The following is a 17,111-nucleotide window of genomic DNA, read 5'->3' on the forward strand; positions in this document are numbered from 1 at the left end:
GACTTCCTATTATATCCGGGTCATATGAACAAAATAAAATATATTAACAGCAAAGTAAAAATGAGTCTGCTCATATTTCGTATAAATTATGTCGTTTTAAGTTTAAATATACATAAAGACGTAGTAAATTTAAAAAGTGTTATTTAATGTTTAATATTTGAATTCAAATCCAAAGTAAAACTACAATGTTTTTACTACATATCCATCCGTCAACTGGCAGTTCCGGTATGGTTGCTAGGAGAAAGCGTCTCCTCATGGTTACGAGCAGCGTTAGCCAAACGGCTTCTGTTTATCCTACATTGTATATATTTCTACACACTGGACATTAAATGCACATCAGATATGTTCAGCGATTGTTTCACATGAAATTACTTTGCTGAGGTGAGTTTCATAATAATAATTAGACTACAAACGGATCAGAAAGCTAGCACGCTACCTTGCGTTCTTATATTTATACCTGTTTATGATGCGCTCTTTTTTAAATAATGAAGACTGGGGCTAGTTGTCACACGGGAAATATTCGATTGACAAAAATGGTTTGATATTTATACTGGTTCATGAATTGTACTTTGTTTTATCATTGTATTTTTCTGTTTACATTTAGCTTGGGGTTATGTGGGGAGGCACAGATAAGTCAACGCAGACAGACAAATGTTTGTTTTGTGTTGATGCTTTTTTATATTTTACACTGGCGGCCAAAAGTTTGGAATAATGTACAGATGTGGCTGTTTCGGAAGGAATTTTGTACTTTAATTCACCAAAGTGGCATTCAATTGATCACACAGTCTGGACATTACTGATAAAAACAGCACATCACTATTTGAAAAAAGTCATTTTTTATCAAATCTTGACAGACCCCATTTCCAGCAGCCATCACTCAAACACCTTATCCTCGAGTAATCATGCTAAATTGATCATTTGGTACTAGAAAATCACTTGCCATTATATCAAACACAGTTGAAAGCTATTTGGTTTGTTAAATGAAGCTTAACATTGTCTTTGTCTTTGTGTTTGTTTTTGAGTTGCCACAGTATGCAATAGACTGACATGTCTTAAGGGTCAATATTAGGTAAAAAATGGCAAAATAAATGTCTTTCTCCAGAAACTCATCAGTCAATCATTGTTTTGAGGAATATGAAGGCTATACAATGCTTGAAATTGCCAAAAAACTGCAGATTTCATACAAAGGTGTACATTACAGTCTTCAAAGACAAAGGACAACTGGCTCTAACAAGGACAGAAAGAGATGTGGAAGATCAGATGTACAACTAAACAAGAGGATAAGTACATCAGAGTCACTAGTTTGAGAAATGGACACCTCAAATGTCCTCAGCTGACAGATTCATTGAATTCTACCTGCTAAACACCAGTTTCATGTACAACAGTAAAGAGAAGACTCAGGGGTGCTTATAGGAAGAATTGCAAAGAAAAAGACATGTTTTGAAACAGAAAAACAAAAAGGAAAGGTTAGAGTGGGCAAAGAAATACAGACATTGGACAACAGATAATTGGAAAAGAAAGGAAGTGTGGGGTGAAAGGTCACCTGAGTATCTGGACAAACTGACAGCTAGAATGCCAAGGATCTGCAAAGCTGTCATTGCTGCATGTGGAGGATTTTTTGAAGAGTTCTCTTTAAGTAGTACAATGTATAGTCAATGTAAATGACTATACATTGTAATCAGTTGAATGCCACTTTTGTGAATAAATGTACCAATTTCTTTCCATAAGAGCAAAATCTGTACATTATTCCAAACTTTTGTTCACCAGTGAATGAATTTGTATTATTTAGTATTTAGTCATGACATTTTGTGCATTTATCATCTTGATATCATATATTGTTTTTTTTTCTTCTCACAATCATAGTAAATCTATTCCTTATGTGCATATTTTTTTGATACAAATCATAACAAATCGCCAATATTGTGGACAGGCAATTATATTGTGGACTCCATGAACTCCAGAAAGTCTCAAAAGATGGGTGAGAATCTGGCAAGTGAAAGTGATCTGCTGTCAATGATCAGCGAGGTGAGAGTGCAACACGTTTATTGGTGAATATTATATATATTTTTGATAATTCTCTCACAAACGCAGGTCAATGATATCGGTTTAAAACTTTACAGTATCTGAAGTTTGGTGAGTTTGAAGAGACGGCGAAAGTCTTCGAGCAGGAAGTCAGACGCAAAGGAAAACCTGCACTCAAAACTCCATCATCCTCACCCCGAGACTCCAAAAGGATCATCATTCATGTGAGAGTGTTTCTGCTGTAATCATTCACAAATAACAGGAAGAGCAAACTGTGTGTGTGCGTGTGTGCGTGTGTGTGCGTGTGCGTGTGCGTGTGCGTGTGCGTGCGTGTGCGTGTGCGTGTGCGTGTGCGTGTGCGTGTGCGTGTGTGTGTGTGTGTGTGTGTGTGTGTGTGTGTATGGGGGTGTGGAGCGGTAGAGTAGCGGTTAGCGCGCTGCGCTACGAACCTGGTGACCTGAGTTCGATTCCCACTCATAGCCAACACCAGTGACGATTATCTGAAACGGTCCACAAGATTCTCACAAGATTCACATTTGCTGCTACTGATGTTGAGGTATGGGAAGGTTTAGGGGTTGGGTTGAGTAGTTTTAGTTATGTCACGGTTAGGTTAGGGTTAGGGTTCAGGTTAACAGTGTAACTACAGATGTAATTCAATTCAGGTATGTAAACATTGTAGGTAATGACACCGGATTTAAAGTGGGTCCAGAAATGTATGTATTTTGTTTGTGATTCAATTTATTACTTCAATTAATATGCTCACAATATCATTTGTAAAAATGCAAAATAGAAACAATAGATATGAAGAAGCTTTTTCAATCGTAGTCTCAGACTTTTGGACCAAAATGACCCAATAACAAATATTTTCTCTAGGATGATTTTGTCAGCTCATTTAATGATGGAGACTACAAGGTGTTCTTTGAGCTGTGGGCTAAAAATATTCCTCCAGAGATCCGAGATTTTGACCAAGTTGCCCAGAAACTCGAATTCTACCTACAGATTCATTTCACCATATTTCCACTGAAGACACCTGTGGGAAATCACGTAAGTGGATTTTATAATTGAAAAAATAATAATAATAAATTTACACACACACTTTTTACATTCATTTGTTTAACATTGTCCAGCACTGTATGAAATTACAGAACTTTTTAAATGCTAAAATGTTTTAATCCTTTTGAAATAAATTGCTAATTTCATAGCTAACATTTTATGTATCCCAAATAGGCACAATTTTATATATATATAAATCACGGCCACTAACCACATCCTTCACAGTTTTAGCAATAGATGTTAATATGTGTTACTAATAAAAATGTTATTCTTTTCTTTTGTATTCAATTCTTATATACTGAAATTAAAACTATCCTGACCCCGACTTATATGTTAAAAATATATTTATTTTTATCTTTTCGATTATTTGTCTCATTTATCTTATTTATGTGTACATTATATGTATTTGATTTTCTTCTTTCACCTGTACTTGTCTATATTATTGTATTCATACATTGTTTGATCTTATTGAACATTTATATAGAAAAAAATCCACAGAGCACCATTTGTTGACTTTTCGGATGGTCCTTTACCCACCATAGGCAAATTGTCCAACTTATATCAATGTTAAATTAGCGATCTGGAATGAATTCACCGTGACACCATCTGACCAGATTAAATATGGGACAAATTGCATCCCATATTGATTCGATATGGGATGCACAATTTTATCTTTAAATACAGGATGATCCCGTATTTTACGGGATGGTTGGTTTTCCCTAATATATATATACTGTGGCATGCAAAAGTTTGGGCACCCCTGGCCAAAATTCCTGTTGCTGTGAATTGTTAAGCGAGTAGAAGATGAATTGATCTCCAAAAGGCGAAAGATGAAACATTCTTTTCAACATTTTAAGCAAGATAAGTGGATTATTTTTGTTTTGCACAATTTTACAGTGAAACAAAGGGAAGGAGCACCATGCAAATGTTTGGGCACCCCAAGAGATTTGAGCTCTCTGATAACTTTTACCAAGTTCTCTTAGAATTAGCTTGTTAGGGCTATGGCTTGTTCACAATCTTCATTGATAGGGACAGGTGATGCAAATTTCACAGCTTTACAAATACTCTGACTCCTCAAACCTTGTCCCAACAATCAGCCATGGGCTCCTCTAAGCAGATGCCTAGCACCCAAAAAGCAGGAGAAGGCTATAATAAGATAGCAAAGTGTTACTTTTCAGGTAGCCGTTTACTCAGTTCATAATGTAATTAAGAAATGGCAGTTAACAAGAAAGCAAGTTGAGGTCTGGAAGACCAAGATAACTTTCAGAGAGAACTGCATGTTGGATTGCTAGAAAGGCAAATCAAAATCCCTGTTTGACTGCAAAAGACCTTCAGGAAGATTTAGCAGATTCTGGACTAGTGGTGCACTGTTATACTGTGCAGCGACACCTGCTCAAATATGACCTTCATGGAAGAGTCATGAGAAGAAAACCATTCCTGCGTCCTCACCACAAATTTCAGCGTCAGAAGTTTGCAAATGAACATCTAAACAAGCCTGATGCATTTTAGTAACGAGTCCTGTGGACTCTTTTTGGCCGCAATGAGCCAATGTTTGGAGGACAAATGCTGCATAATTTCCAACTCCAACTGTTAAGCAAATTATAATTGATTTTCATTATTTAAAGGGATAGTTCACCCAAAAATTAAAATACACACCCTCATGCCATCCCAGATGTGTATGACTTTTTTTTTCTTCAGAATACAGATGAAGATTTTAAGAATTTATACTCTGTGAGTAAAGATGCTGACTATCACCCCTGGTATCACAAGTTTGAATCCAGGGCATGCTGAGTGACTCCAGCCAGGTCTTCTTAGCAACCAAATTGGCGCGGTTGCTGGGGAGGGTAGAGTCACATGGGGTAACCTCCTCATGGTCACTATAATGTGGTTCTTGCTCTCGGTGGGGCGCGTGGTGAGTTGTGCGTGGATGCCTTGGAGAATAGCGTGAAGCCTCCACACACACTATGTCTCCTTGGTAACACGCTCAACAAACCCTGTGATAAGATGCGTGGGTTGGCGGTCTCAGACGCTGAGGCAAGAGATTCGTTGTCCTCCACCCGGATTGAGGTGAGTCGCTACACCACCACAAGGACTTAGAGCGCATTGGGAATTGGGCATTCCAAATTGGGGAGAAAAAATAAACAATTATATCTAAGCTCTGTTGGTCCATACAATGCATCTGAATGGTGGTCAGAACATTGGAGGTCTAAAAGCTCATATAGGCAGCATAAACGTAATCCAAATGACTCCAGTGGGTTAAATCCATATCTTCAGAAGCGATATGATTGGTGTTGGTGAGAAACAAATCAATATTTAAGTCCTTTTTTTTTACTATAAGTTATCCTCCCTACCCAGTAGGTGGCGATATGAACACAATGGGAATCGCCAAAAACAAAAAGAAGAAGAAGAAGAATGTTAAAGTAAAGTGCAGATTTATAATTAAAAAGGACTTAATTATTGATTTGTTTCTCACTCACACCTATCAGATCACTTCAGAAGACATTGATTAACCCACTGGAACATATGGATTTATGCTGCCTTCATGTGCTTTTTGGACCATCAAAGTTCTGGCCACCATTCACTTGCATTGTGAGACCCTACAGAGCTGAAATATTTTTCAAAAAATTGTCATTTGTGTTCGGCAGAAGAAAGAAAGTCAAACACATCTGGGATGGCATGAGAGTGAGTAAATGATCAGAGAATTTACATTTTTGGGTAAACTATTTCTTTAATATTGAAAGTCTGGTTCTGGGACAAGGCTAAAACAATCAAATCTATAAATAAAACACATTTGAAAGTAACTAAATAAATGACTAAGGACTGGTAAAAAGTTTCCAAGGTGATCTTCATATAACAAAAATCAACACCAGTGACATGAAATTGCCAATAGTTGAAGAAGCACCCATAAGTGCAACTCATCCTGTTTAACCAACAGATGTCCCCACAACATCAAATATTCAAGCGTCCAAACCTCTTGTTCAGTATAATACATTAGCAAAATCTATATTAAGATGGCACTAGCCTTGTTGTTCAGTATTTTCAATTTTTAAACCTCAGTGTTAATAGTAAATGAATTGTTAATTGCAGGATAAAGCAGAGTTTGACAGCAGGATCCCTCATTTCAAACATTACCTGGAGACCAGAGGGGCAGCATTGTGTCAGACCACAGAATTCCTGCCATTTTATGCCCTGCCCTTTGTGCCCAATCCCATGCTGCATCCGTCCTTCCAGGAGCTTTTCCAGGTAATTCCCTTGCCCCCTATTTCAATCTAGACTAAACTGCCTCATAGGTCCATTATAGTGCAGCATATTGAAACATATTTTGAGATAATTCTGTATGGTAAACCTCAAATAAACCGCACTAATTGCTTGATGGAAATAGCAGATGTCTTCATGTATTGTCAATTATTGTAGAACTCCTGGATGCCAGAGTTGAGGGAAAGGCTTGAGAAGTTTCTTTCAACAACGCTAAAAGCTTCGAACGCACCAAGGCTTCTGACGTTATATGTATCCTTTCATCTCGTTCTAATCCTATATCATTTTCATTATTATTTCCCTGCTGAAAGATGCATCTTAAACCAGCCCAATGTGGAATCAACCTGGTTTCCAATGGTCTGTTTGGTCTGGTGTTTTTGGCACTTGTAAGCTGGTCAGGCTTGTAGACTAGCTGGTTAAGAGGGCAAAACCCAAACTACAACACTACTAAAAAAAATTCAGAAAATGCTATGTTTTGTCATTCCCGATGTTTTAAAATAGTTTTACTCAAAACCTGAATGCAGTTGAATATTACATATTGGAACTGATGACATCAAACAATAACTGCATTGCAATAATCTCAACGTATGTGCTTCCTAACATTCCTATCAATGTCAAGACATTTCTCCAAATCCAGGAAATACTGACGAGTATGAATATATAGGAGTTAAAGATTGCATGGAACAAATAAATGGTTACATTCTTTGTGCATTGTCAAGAACCAATGTTGTGTCAGAACAATGGTCAGCGGATTGTGAAAATGTGTTCTATAAATGTTGTATTCAATGAGCAAACTGGGACATCTTTGCTTGATGTTGCATGAGGGCGAGGACAAATAATTGACATTAATCCTCCGAGATGACAAATGATTCGTTCACATGGCTCCTTAACACCAGTTAACCAGAGAGAAGGTGGAAAAGGCAACAAAGGTAAAGTAGTCTGAAGTATCTCATAGATTTTGACTGTAGTATTGTAGGCTGGGTCCAAAATGTACTTTTTGTCATACTTCCCAATGGTGAGTGAACTGAGAAAATTGACCGGCCATGAAACAGTATGTTCTATTATTTATTTCTTTTTAAAATTTGCTCCTGATAATTTGTATATTTTGCATTATTATGTGAAAATAGTTTAGGCCATTGTGTTGCATGCACCATCTCCTACCAGCTACTGCACCTGATAAAACTTTGTTCCTCATATTTTCATTTTGGTGGCTTTATGCAAGGAATATTCCACATATGTGCTAACGCAAGCCCATTTGACATTTAATTATATGCATTATAGACATCTACACTTCAGTTTTCACTAGTTAAAAATGGTAATTCTTAACCTTGTAAAGCCTTACATGAATTTTTTTTACATGTAGTTTTCGCTCCCAGCACTCTCCATTGTCCTCTCGCTCAGGAATATGCTTGCAAGAGAAGAGACTCTGACACAAAATTGATATCAAAGCATCTTCAAAGGATTAATGACAATCAAACATATTTATACCAGAAAAGTGTGTCAAGGAAAATCATCATGCTTTAATAACAGACATGTGCTAGTCTAAGCAGCACTCTCTGCTATCAGAATACCAGTTTGTACTAAACGACGAGCCTAAGAAATTCTTGTGCTTCAGATAAGGAGAGCAGAAGGAACAGAAAAACAAGTGCTACGTGTCAGTAAAGACAAGTGACAATGGAGGCCCAAAATGAAAGAGTAGGCCTGAAACTGAAAGCAAATCAATATTTCTTACAACGGTCATTATCCTTCTGCGGCCCAGCAGTTCATTTTTGTGTAGGACATTAGTTATTTAAGTTTATCTTAGCCAATACATGCTACAGAGGTAAATCCTGGGGTATTATCAGAGGACTCCCTGGGCTTTTCATAGATACAAAATGTTTGATGGATTTTTTTCAATAAAATAATATAAAAATGATTAACCAAGCACAAGTTGCTTATATTCAGCAAATACTCATTTTTAAATATCGGTCACAATATAATAAATACGGACACTTTTACTTTATTAAAATAAGCATAAATAAGTGATTAATCCCAACATAAGAGTCACTTTTCGAGCAAGTCCTCCACCATTTTAAATGGATCGATATAAACATTGAAACCACTTTTTTCACAAATAACCACTAGATGGTGCCATAAACATGTGAAACTTGCATACCATAGGTTGTTTGGCACGTCAGCTTGAACAGAGAGTGAAACCCATTCTAGATATTTCATCTAGTAAAAACATTTGTTTTTATATCGCTTGAAAAATTTCAGAATGATCTGTCATTTACTCCTGTTCAAAATACTCTTACAAATATCTATTTACTGAAAAAAAAAAGAATGTAAAAATTATACAGTAAAATACTGTTAGTTGATTAACGTATAGTTATGATAAAATATTTACCCAGACAATAAATGTAGTTTGAAGGTAAAATATTATTTTAATTTTTTTTATGTAAAAAGTATGATTTTACTATATAATAGAGCTGTTCAGCCGTGACCAAACATTTCAAACTTTCAGATATGTGGTAAACATTACTTGACTAAACATGGCCATTTTGTTCAACAACATAAATGGCACTCCTCAAATGTGAATTTTGATACTGGCTGTTTGTTTGTTTTTTTAAAGTATGTAATTAAATTTCGTTAAGACCTTATTTAACTCATAAGTTCTAAAACAGGAAAATCCAGGGAAGCCATGGCAAATTCTCTTCCGGGTTTTTGGACTACAAGCTGAACAGCTCTATTAATGGCAAAAATCTATGATATGTTTAGCAAGAGAATACATGTACTTTTCCTGTAAACTATTGTTTTTTCATTGTAAAACAATTACAGTGGAAAACAATAATCAGGCGTTCCCAGAAGTCCCTGCATGACCCATAACATATTTTGATATTTTACAGGTATAGTTATGTTTTAATAATACATTTTAATGTGAAAAGTAGACTTTTATAGTTCCAGAAGTTTAGTATATAAATTTATATCATTTTAGGATATAAACGAAGTGAACTGTAAAATATAAAAGCATAAAAATGACATAGAGTATGCCTGAAATATGGTAACTCTATTTTTTACATAACATTTCTGGTAACCACAGATGCTGGTATTAACCTTATATATATATATATATATATATATATATATATATATATATATATATATTATTATTATTTTTCTTACCTGATATCAAGGAATGTGTGCTAATGGCCATTCCTGATATCAACAACTAAATTACAACTATTAAAAATGTAGATTTGTGATATCTGTAATCTGTGTTTGTAACAAGTAAGAAAGCCTTTTACTATATCTTTAATTATTCTTCACTTTATTGATATCTGAAATTAACATTGGCACTTGTAAAAAAAACTAAAAAAAAAAAAAACTTACAAATTCCAGGTATACCAAATTTGTTGTAGTTGTAACTCCATTGTTGATATAAAAAAAGAACATTTGCATTAGTAATGATGATGTATTTTCATTCTTTTTTTATTTTTATTTAGTGCGAATGTTTTAACATTACTGTTTTCAAAAATGTGCATTTATACTAGTAGTAATTCTACTTGTAGGAATTTATGTAGTAACCAAAAACATGTTATATTTGAGCTTCTTCAAAGAATTCACGCTTTATTTAGATTTCATCTCTGTCATTTTCTCAATCAACTTCTTGAGGTGCATCCTGAGATGCTTTTAAAACAGATTTGAATGGATTTCCATGTATGGACACTTGTTGACTGCTTTTCCTTAGAGGGTTAGTCACCCAGAAATGAAGGTCATGAGAAACAAAACCAAATAATCAGTTAAATGTGTTCAAGCTTATGACTTGTAGTGTTCATTGGCAAATACACAAAATGCCAGTCGTTTGATACTTGCTGAAGTCACATTTGGCCCTTGATGAATGTTCATTTTGGACCCTGATTAAACATAAGGCCTCAGCCATGCCTAAAACTAACTTAACCTATCATGGCAATGCGGCTCTTTTGCATCGTGCAGAGTAGCTGACCATGTATTTGACTGCTTGTTTGTGTGTTTTGTTGGATCACGTAGAGATGATTCAGCAAATGCAACTCCATCTGGCCGAGGCGGAGAGGAAATCTGCTAGCTACATGAGGAGATTTGCTAAAATGCAGGCCGACCATCACAACCTCATCGGAGTCACGGCCGAGCTGGTTGATTCACTGGAGGCCACAGTCCGTGGAAAGATGGCAAGCAAACGTCAACTCCTAAGTTACACCTCCAGTCACTTAAGATAGATTTTCCTTTGTGATCTGATAATTCATGCATCAGAGGGTTAAACATAGATGATTACACCTGACAACCTTCCTCCCAGTATACTCAAGTTAAAGTCACTGTTTTGGCAGATCTCCCCAGAGTACCTGCAGGGCGTGTGTGTGCGGCTCTTCAACGGTCACATGAGACAAAGTGCTGCTCAGAGTATAGACTTCACCAGACCCGGCACTGTGAGTCACTGGACATGTCTTTGGTCTTTCTGCTCATACATATGGGGTTTCGTTAAACCAGATGGGAATAGAATTCTTAAATATAAGTACTTAAAATATATCATTTCCCAGCCTCGTCTTAATCTCAAGAAGTGGCAATACTTCTCTTAAACTGATTTGCATTTTAGGCTGTGTTCACACTGCACCCATATCTGATTTTGCTTCTCAAATCCAGGCCCTGTTTCCTCATTACAATGGTGCTTTGGTCTTCAAAGAATAGTTGACCAAACATGAAATTGTTTGTCATATTCTGGACACTCTTCTACATATAATGAACAATTCTTGCATCCCATATGACAAAGAATAAAAAAAAATTTATCCGATTTGATCAGTTAGACTTGAAACACTAATAAATATGAATGTGGTTTGGATAAGATTTGTATACATTTCAAACAAACAACTTCTCAAGCAAAATCTAAAATCTTAAAGCCTTTGAAAAAATTGTACAACACATTTTCATAATCTGTTCCTTTTGTTTTCCTTTTGAAGTTTTGATTTTATTAATATTTTTAGTTTTTTTCTGAAGAAGGATAAACCTAAATGATGATGAAAGCTGTAATATTAAATGTCATGGAACAAAATATACTGAGTAATACATTATTTTGTAGAGGGGGATAAAATGTCAATTTTCACCTATGTTTTGGAGCAAAACAACAGGTAAAAATAAGAATATCCTTAGAAAGGTGGCAGCATCATTATTTTATTTTTACTACTAAGGTTATTAAGAGATGCAGGTCTGTTACTAATATCAGTTGAGTTTAGCACTCCTTGTTGCTTTATACACTAATTGTTTGAGTACAGACATTGGAGAGAGCTATTTGCACCAAGTGATAGATGTTGTTTACACTTAGTGCAAATAGAGATTGATGCTATTTTCACAGTGTAAACTTGCTATTCACAAAGTGTAAATAGCAACCGAAAGCATCTTTGCGTTAAGTGCAAATAGTGTTAGATGCCATTTACACCTTGGTGCAAATAGTGGCAGATACAATTTACATCCCTAAAAACTGAACAAGTGCTTTAACATTTGCAGACAAATAAGAAGTGTTGCTTTTTGATCATTTATTAATAATTACACTGTACATATTATTGTAATCGTTAAAAACATCAAACTGATCAAATAGCCATGTGTCATATGTAGCCTATTTGTTTTACTCACAGACAAAAATATAGCGAGTAATAGCTAAGTACAGTATATATCTTTGACATACATGTTACATGTAATCAGGTGTTGCTTGTAAGCCGTGTTTTCACTTATAACTTCACAAAAAATAAACTCAACTAATAAAATCACGTTACTTAATCAGTGGATTAATCAGTGGATCCCCGTTAAAAGGAGCCCACACACAATATAATCATATGCATAGATCATTAGATAATCCATACAAAGCACAATGTGCACACAGCACATAATGTCCTATCTGGCTAAAAACATGTTCGCATTCCTGCATCAGATGACTGCATTTGAAATTATGTAGTACATTGTCCAGTGTCATGGAATGCTAAACCAATCGTATAAGGATTTAGATAGCTGCAACCAGTAGTGAAAGTCATCCAAATGTGGGCAGAGAGGATCGTGCAAAGTGAGAGAGAGAGAGAGAGAGAGAGAGAGCATACTTTTATTCGTTGTATTTTCTAGGTAATTAGTTCTTATATACAATTATGTTGTATTATTTATAAAGGCAATCAAATTTGGAGTGGTGGTGGCATAGTGGCTAAAGCACAGGGCTGTTGCTCAGAAAGTCACTGGTTCGAACCCCACGGCCACCACCATTGTGCCCTTGAGCAAGGCACTTAACTCCAGGTTATTCCCGGGGGATTGTCCCTGTAATAATGCACTGTAAGTCGCTTTGGATAAAAGCGTCTGCCAAATGCATAAATGTAAATGTAAATTTATTAAACAATTTTTTTATATTGATAGCATTTGATATTTTGTATTTCATCATCATTTAACTTTAACCAAATAAATAAATAAGGATCAAAATTGAAATTTGATCTGGTGACCGCAGGTTGAGTTGACCCTATATTAATGACCCTATAATGATTATTTAACTAAAAGCAAGCAAAATCGAACACAAACATAACTACAGGATAACGACTTTGAAGAAGCTCAAAAGAAGTTTTGATTTGTTTAATTAATAATAGTTTTGATGACTTTTTTTATTATTCTAAAATTTGAAAATTGTAGCATATTATGAGTAGGTTTTCCAGGCTTTTGGCTATAAAACCCAACACGTCCAATGTGGACTGGCACATACTTATTCTGACATTCCCTAAATTGTTCCAGTATTTACATGCTTTTGCAACAAGTGTGTCCTCAATCATATCTTCTTGTGTGTTTGTGTGTCTGACCAACTGTTCATGAAGGGATATTACTCTATGAGTCCTTATGATGATGGATATGTAAGTTGCTGAATGTTTCATCGTCTTTCTGCCTGTATAACCGCAACTCTGCCTGACTTCTTCCTCTTTTACATTTGTTCCTTTGTATTATGTCCCAAAACCCTTTAGTTCATCTAATTCCCATTAGATCGCCCTAGTTTCATGGGACGCATGTCCTTGTTCGATAAGAGTGCTCCGTTTTGACCGACATTGAAGCTGAATCCCACCAGATGTACCTCTTAATGATTACTTTAAAAGACTACTACTGTTTCTAGTTCTTCTCACTAGAGTGGACTGTATACAACCAAAATCTTGACTGCAATGCCTTAAAAATGAAGTAACTAAGGCATTTATAGCATATTGTAATGTATTAAATGGGTCAAAGCAAATTAACCTTGATCTTTTAAAATAAAAGTGGTATGAAAGCATCGTTTTCCAGTAATAAATTGAAAAAACGTCCTTAAAACAAGATACATTTACTTAAGAAGCAAAATTGCATGTTAAGGCTTTAATTTTTCAAAGAATATATCTTGAGTTTATTTATTGTTTTAGATAAAGGGGTCATGAAATGCTCTTTTTATATATATATATATATATATATGTGTGTGTGTATGTATGTTTTATTATCTTCCCTGAGGTCCACTGATAAAGTTGTCCTAATTTAGTAATATATGATAATCTCTAGCCCTCTGTCTGAAATGCTCAGTTTTGGCCTAAGCACCTCCTTAAAACTTTTACGTAAACGCCCACATTTATGATTGGCTAACTCCATGCAGCCCCTCGAAATCAGCCATATTTGAAATTCAATCAGAAGAGTATGAACAAGCTCCACAACATTATAAAACTAAATTTCAGGGGTTACACATAACTCGCATCCAACACATTGAATTAGAATATCTAAAACTTTTCATCTCAAGCACAACTATTAACATTCACACCCTGTCTACACCGGACGCGAGAGTCATGTTGCATCAAAAACATTAGAACCCATTATAATAAATAATGCTGTCTACTATGGAAGCGTTTGTTGCAGCACTTCAAATACGTCTGTCTGTGCATGTTTAAATGCAAAAATAATTGAAAATAGTCCAGATGGGTCCCCTTTGGTGGTCAGGAATAGTTAGACCACAGTAGGCCTTGTTTGTCCTTCTCTCTCAGTTGATGAACTGAAGCACCAGTGGGCAGGGCCAAGGAGGCATTGATGTTTCTTCGCTGTAGTGGCAGTCATGAAATAATGTACCCCTGTGACATAGGGTAGTCGCGGAAGTAGAGAGCGAGGCGTTTATGCAGCTTTGTTTCAAGAAATGTGTTTATTGCTGTAACCTCCCTCCAGCGGGAGGAGCCGCTGGAGGAGGAGTCTCTGGGGGAGCAGGCAGAGCCGCTGGAGGAGGACCGGGGGAGCGGGCAAAGCCGTGGAAGACTCTATGGGCGGCGCTGGGAGAGGCTCGAGGGGCGAAGCCATGGAAGGCGGAGCCATGAAATGCTTGAGGAGGTTGTGAACACAGGAAGAGACTTGGGAATGACCTCTGTGGTTGTGGGCATGGGTGGAGACTCAGGAATGACCTCTGTGGTCGTGATCATGGGCAAAGCCTTGGGAATGACCACTGTGGTCGTGTATACGGGAAGAGACTTGGGAACAGAATCCTTTCTTCTCCTCCTCTGGATGGCCGAAGTTAGCAACGCTGGCTCTGGGACTGACGAGGCTGGTAACGCTGGCTCTGGGAAGGACGAGGCTGGCAACGCTGGCTCTGGGAAGGACGAGGCTGTCAACGCAGGCTATGGGATGGACGAAGATTCCAGCTCGTTGGCCGTGGCAGGCATGGGCATTGGCCGTGGCAGGCATGGCCATTGGCTCGTTGGCCGTGGCAGGTGTGGGCGCTGACAATTTGTGAGGTAGGGTCTTCAGGGCCCTATGCACCGACATCAGTGGCAAATCATTCAACTTGGAGACAGGAGCCACGGAGCCATGGAAGGCTTGGAATAGGGAGCTGAAGATGCAGGTTTAGGCCCAGGGTTCCCAACATAATCCACTGTGTAAAGGGATCCTCATAGTTCCAGAGCCTTCTGGGCAGTCCCCTTGCTTCAGAAGCAGAATTTTGACAGCCGCTAGATCCATTTTTGGTCATTCTTTCTGAAACGAGGCAGGCGAGGAATGAGGATCTAAACGCAGCTTTAATGAATCAAAAGATAAACAAAGTACTCTGAATATAAATAAATAAACCCCAGGAACAAAATACATGGAACCAATTACAGAGCATAACAACACATGTGAAGACTGACAAAGAAACCAGGGGAAACAAGGGCTTAAATGCACAAGGGAAAACAAGGAAACGAGGAACACCTTGGGAAACAATCAGGGCATAATCAATCAAGAAATAAAACTACAAAGGTTTACAAAGGTACACAGGTAACAGGAACGGGGAACTAAACAAGAATTTCAACATAAAATTCTAGACAAAAATCAGGAATGCATGACAATTGCATTGGGGATTAAGTTTTGAGTTCTGAAATTGACAGTATGTTTTTGTAGTAGACAGACCTCTTATATGTTAAAATATCAAGGAAAATGTGATTCCTCATGACAAGACCCCTTTCATTTTTCTTACCAAACAGACTTTTTTTTAATTTAGAATTTTTGTAACCTTATTAAAATATATGAGATTTACACTATAAAGAAGACAAAGGAAAGAAAATGCATTTTGATGATGCAGTGGGATAATTTTTCAATCAAGCGGTAATACAAAAATGGACCCGCCTCTCTGAAATTCTGATTGGTCAGCCGATTCCTACATCAGAGTTTATTGCGGCAAAATGTTGATTACCACAAAAAATTGTTTCCACTTGTCCCTCAAAATCACAGTTGCAGTAAGGCAATGGAAGTAAATGGGGCCAGTCCACACCGTTTGAAAAGTATAACCACAAGACGTAAACATTTTACATGTTAACACGATTTTAGTGTGATTAAAAATAAGGGATTACCTGTGTAACCGCATTTACCAGACTACAAGGTTTACTGGTGTTTCATCGTCATGTCAAAAAGTTGTAATATTAATTTTAACATTAAACAGATATTGTTAGTGAGTGATTTTATCACACTATAATCATGTTAACACGTATAATGTTATATCTTGTGTCTATAATTTTGAAATAGTGTGTATTTTACCTTTTAGGGACTGGCCCCATTCACCATTGTAAGTGCCTTACTGTAACCATGATGTTTTATTTTTTTTAGAAACGAGGGACAAGTCCAAATTATTTGTTATGGTAATCAACATTATTCCAAATGCCATTGATTAATCTTAATTTGTATTCAACCTGGAACATTCTTTTAGCTTAATTACATATATTTAGACATTAAATTAAGCATTTGGTACAATGTCCTTATCGTGTACATACGTGTCATTACATTGTACTTTCATTTAAAACCTAACCCTACCCATACCCCTATCTCAGTAGCAGCAAATTCAAACCGAGTTAGTGTTTCGCAGAACAAAATATTAATATTGATTCAAATGCCTTTTATGCATAATTAGTACATATTCGTTTTGTTGCGAAAAAAACCTTGACTAACATTCTAAGTGGACCAATAAAGCCCTGCCCATATGACCAAACCCTGGACTGCAACAGGATACACTTATTATGTGCAAACCAAAGTTATTGTGAAAGCCATATACACAGACTGACAGCAAATATTATAAGCAAACACTTTTTTGCCAAACTTGAGATTGTTCACATACGTAACTTTTCCCAGTCGACAATTCTCAAACATGTTTGAAGTTAAACCAGTGTAGTGTGAACATACATTCAGACAAGGATGTTTAAATATTTAATCAAAAGATGTCCTTATTTACCCATATCCTGCAAAAGTAGTCAACCAAAATTAAATCAACATGCCTCATTTTACACATAATACAATATCCT

The 17,111-nt window shown here is 36.5% G+C and overlaps 1 protein-coding gene across 2 annotated transcripts in view; it reads left to right on the forward strand.

The window, feature by feature from the left end:
• Positions 1-233: 233 nt before the first annotated feature.
• Positions 234-17,111, forward strand: part of LOC127641488 (lisH domain-containing protein ARMC9) — a 56,012-nt gene continuing 39,134 nt past the window's right edge. The window contains exons 1-10 of one of the 2 annotated variants that reach the window (XM_052124521.1): positions 234-381; positions 1,931-2,025; positions 2,121-2,246; positions 2,896-3,066; positions 6,163-6,318; positions 6,490-6,582; positions 7,235-7,259; positions 10,357-10,514; positions 10,671-10,769; positions 13,176-13,211. In XM_052124521.1, the coding sequence (XP_051980481.1) occupies positions 1,951-2,025; positions 2,121-2,246; positions 2,896-3,066; positions 6,163-6,318; positions 6,490-6,582; positions 7,235-7,259; positions 10,357-10,514; positions 10,671-10,769; positions 13,176-13,211 (939 nt within the window). In that variant the 5' untranslated portion in view covers positions 234-381; positions 1,931-1,950. The remainder of the gene's footprint in view (positions 382-1,930; positions 2,026-2,120; positions 2,247-2,895; positions 3,067-6,162; positions 6,319-6,489; positions 6,583-7,234; positions 7,260-10,356; positions 10,515-10,670; positions 10,770-13,175; positions 13,212-17,111) is intronic. The other variant, XM_052124522.1, reaches the window with a different exon arrangement.

This window comes from Xyrauchen texanus, chromosome 50 (assembly GCF_025860055.1).
Source record: "Xyrauchen texanus isolate HMW12.3.18 chromosome 50, RBS_HiC_50CHRs, whole genome shotgun sequence".
NCBI lineage: Eukaryota > Metazoa > Chordata > Actinopteri > Cypriniformes > Catostomidae > Xyrauchen > Xyrauchen texanus.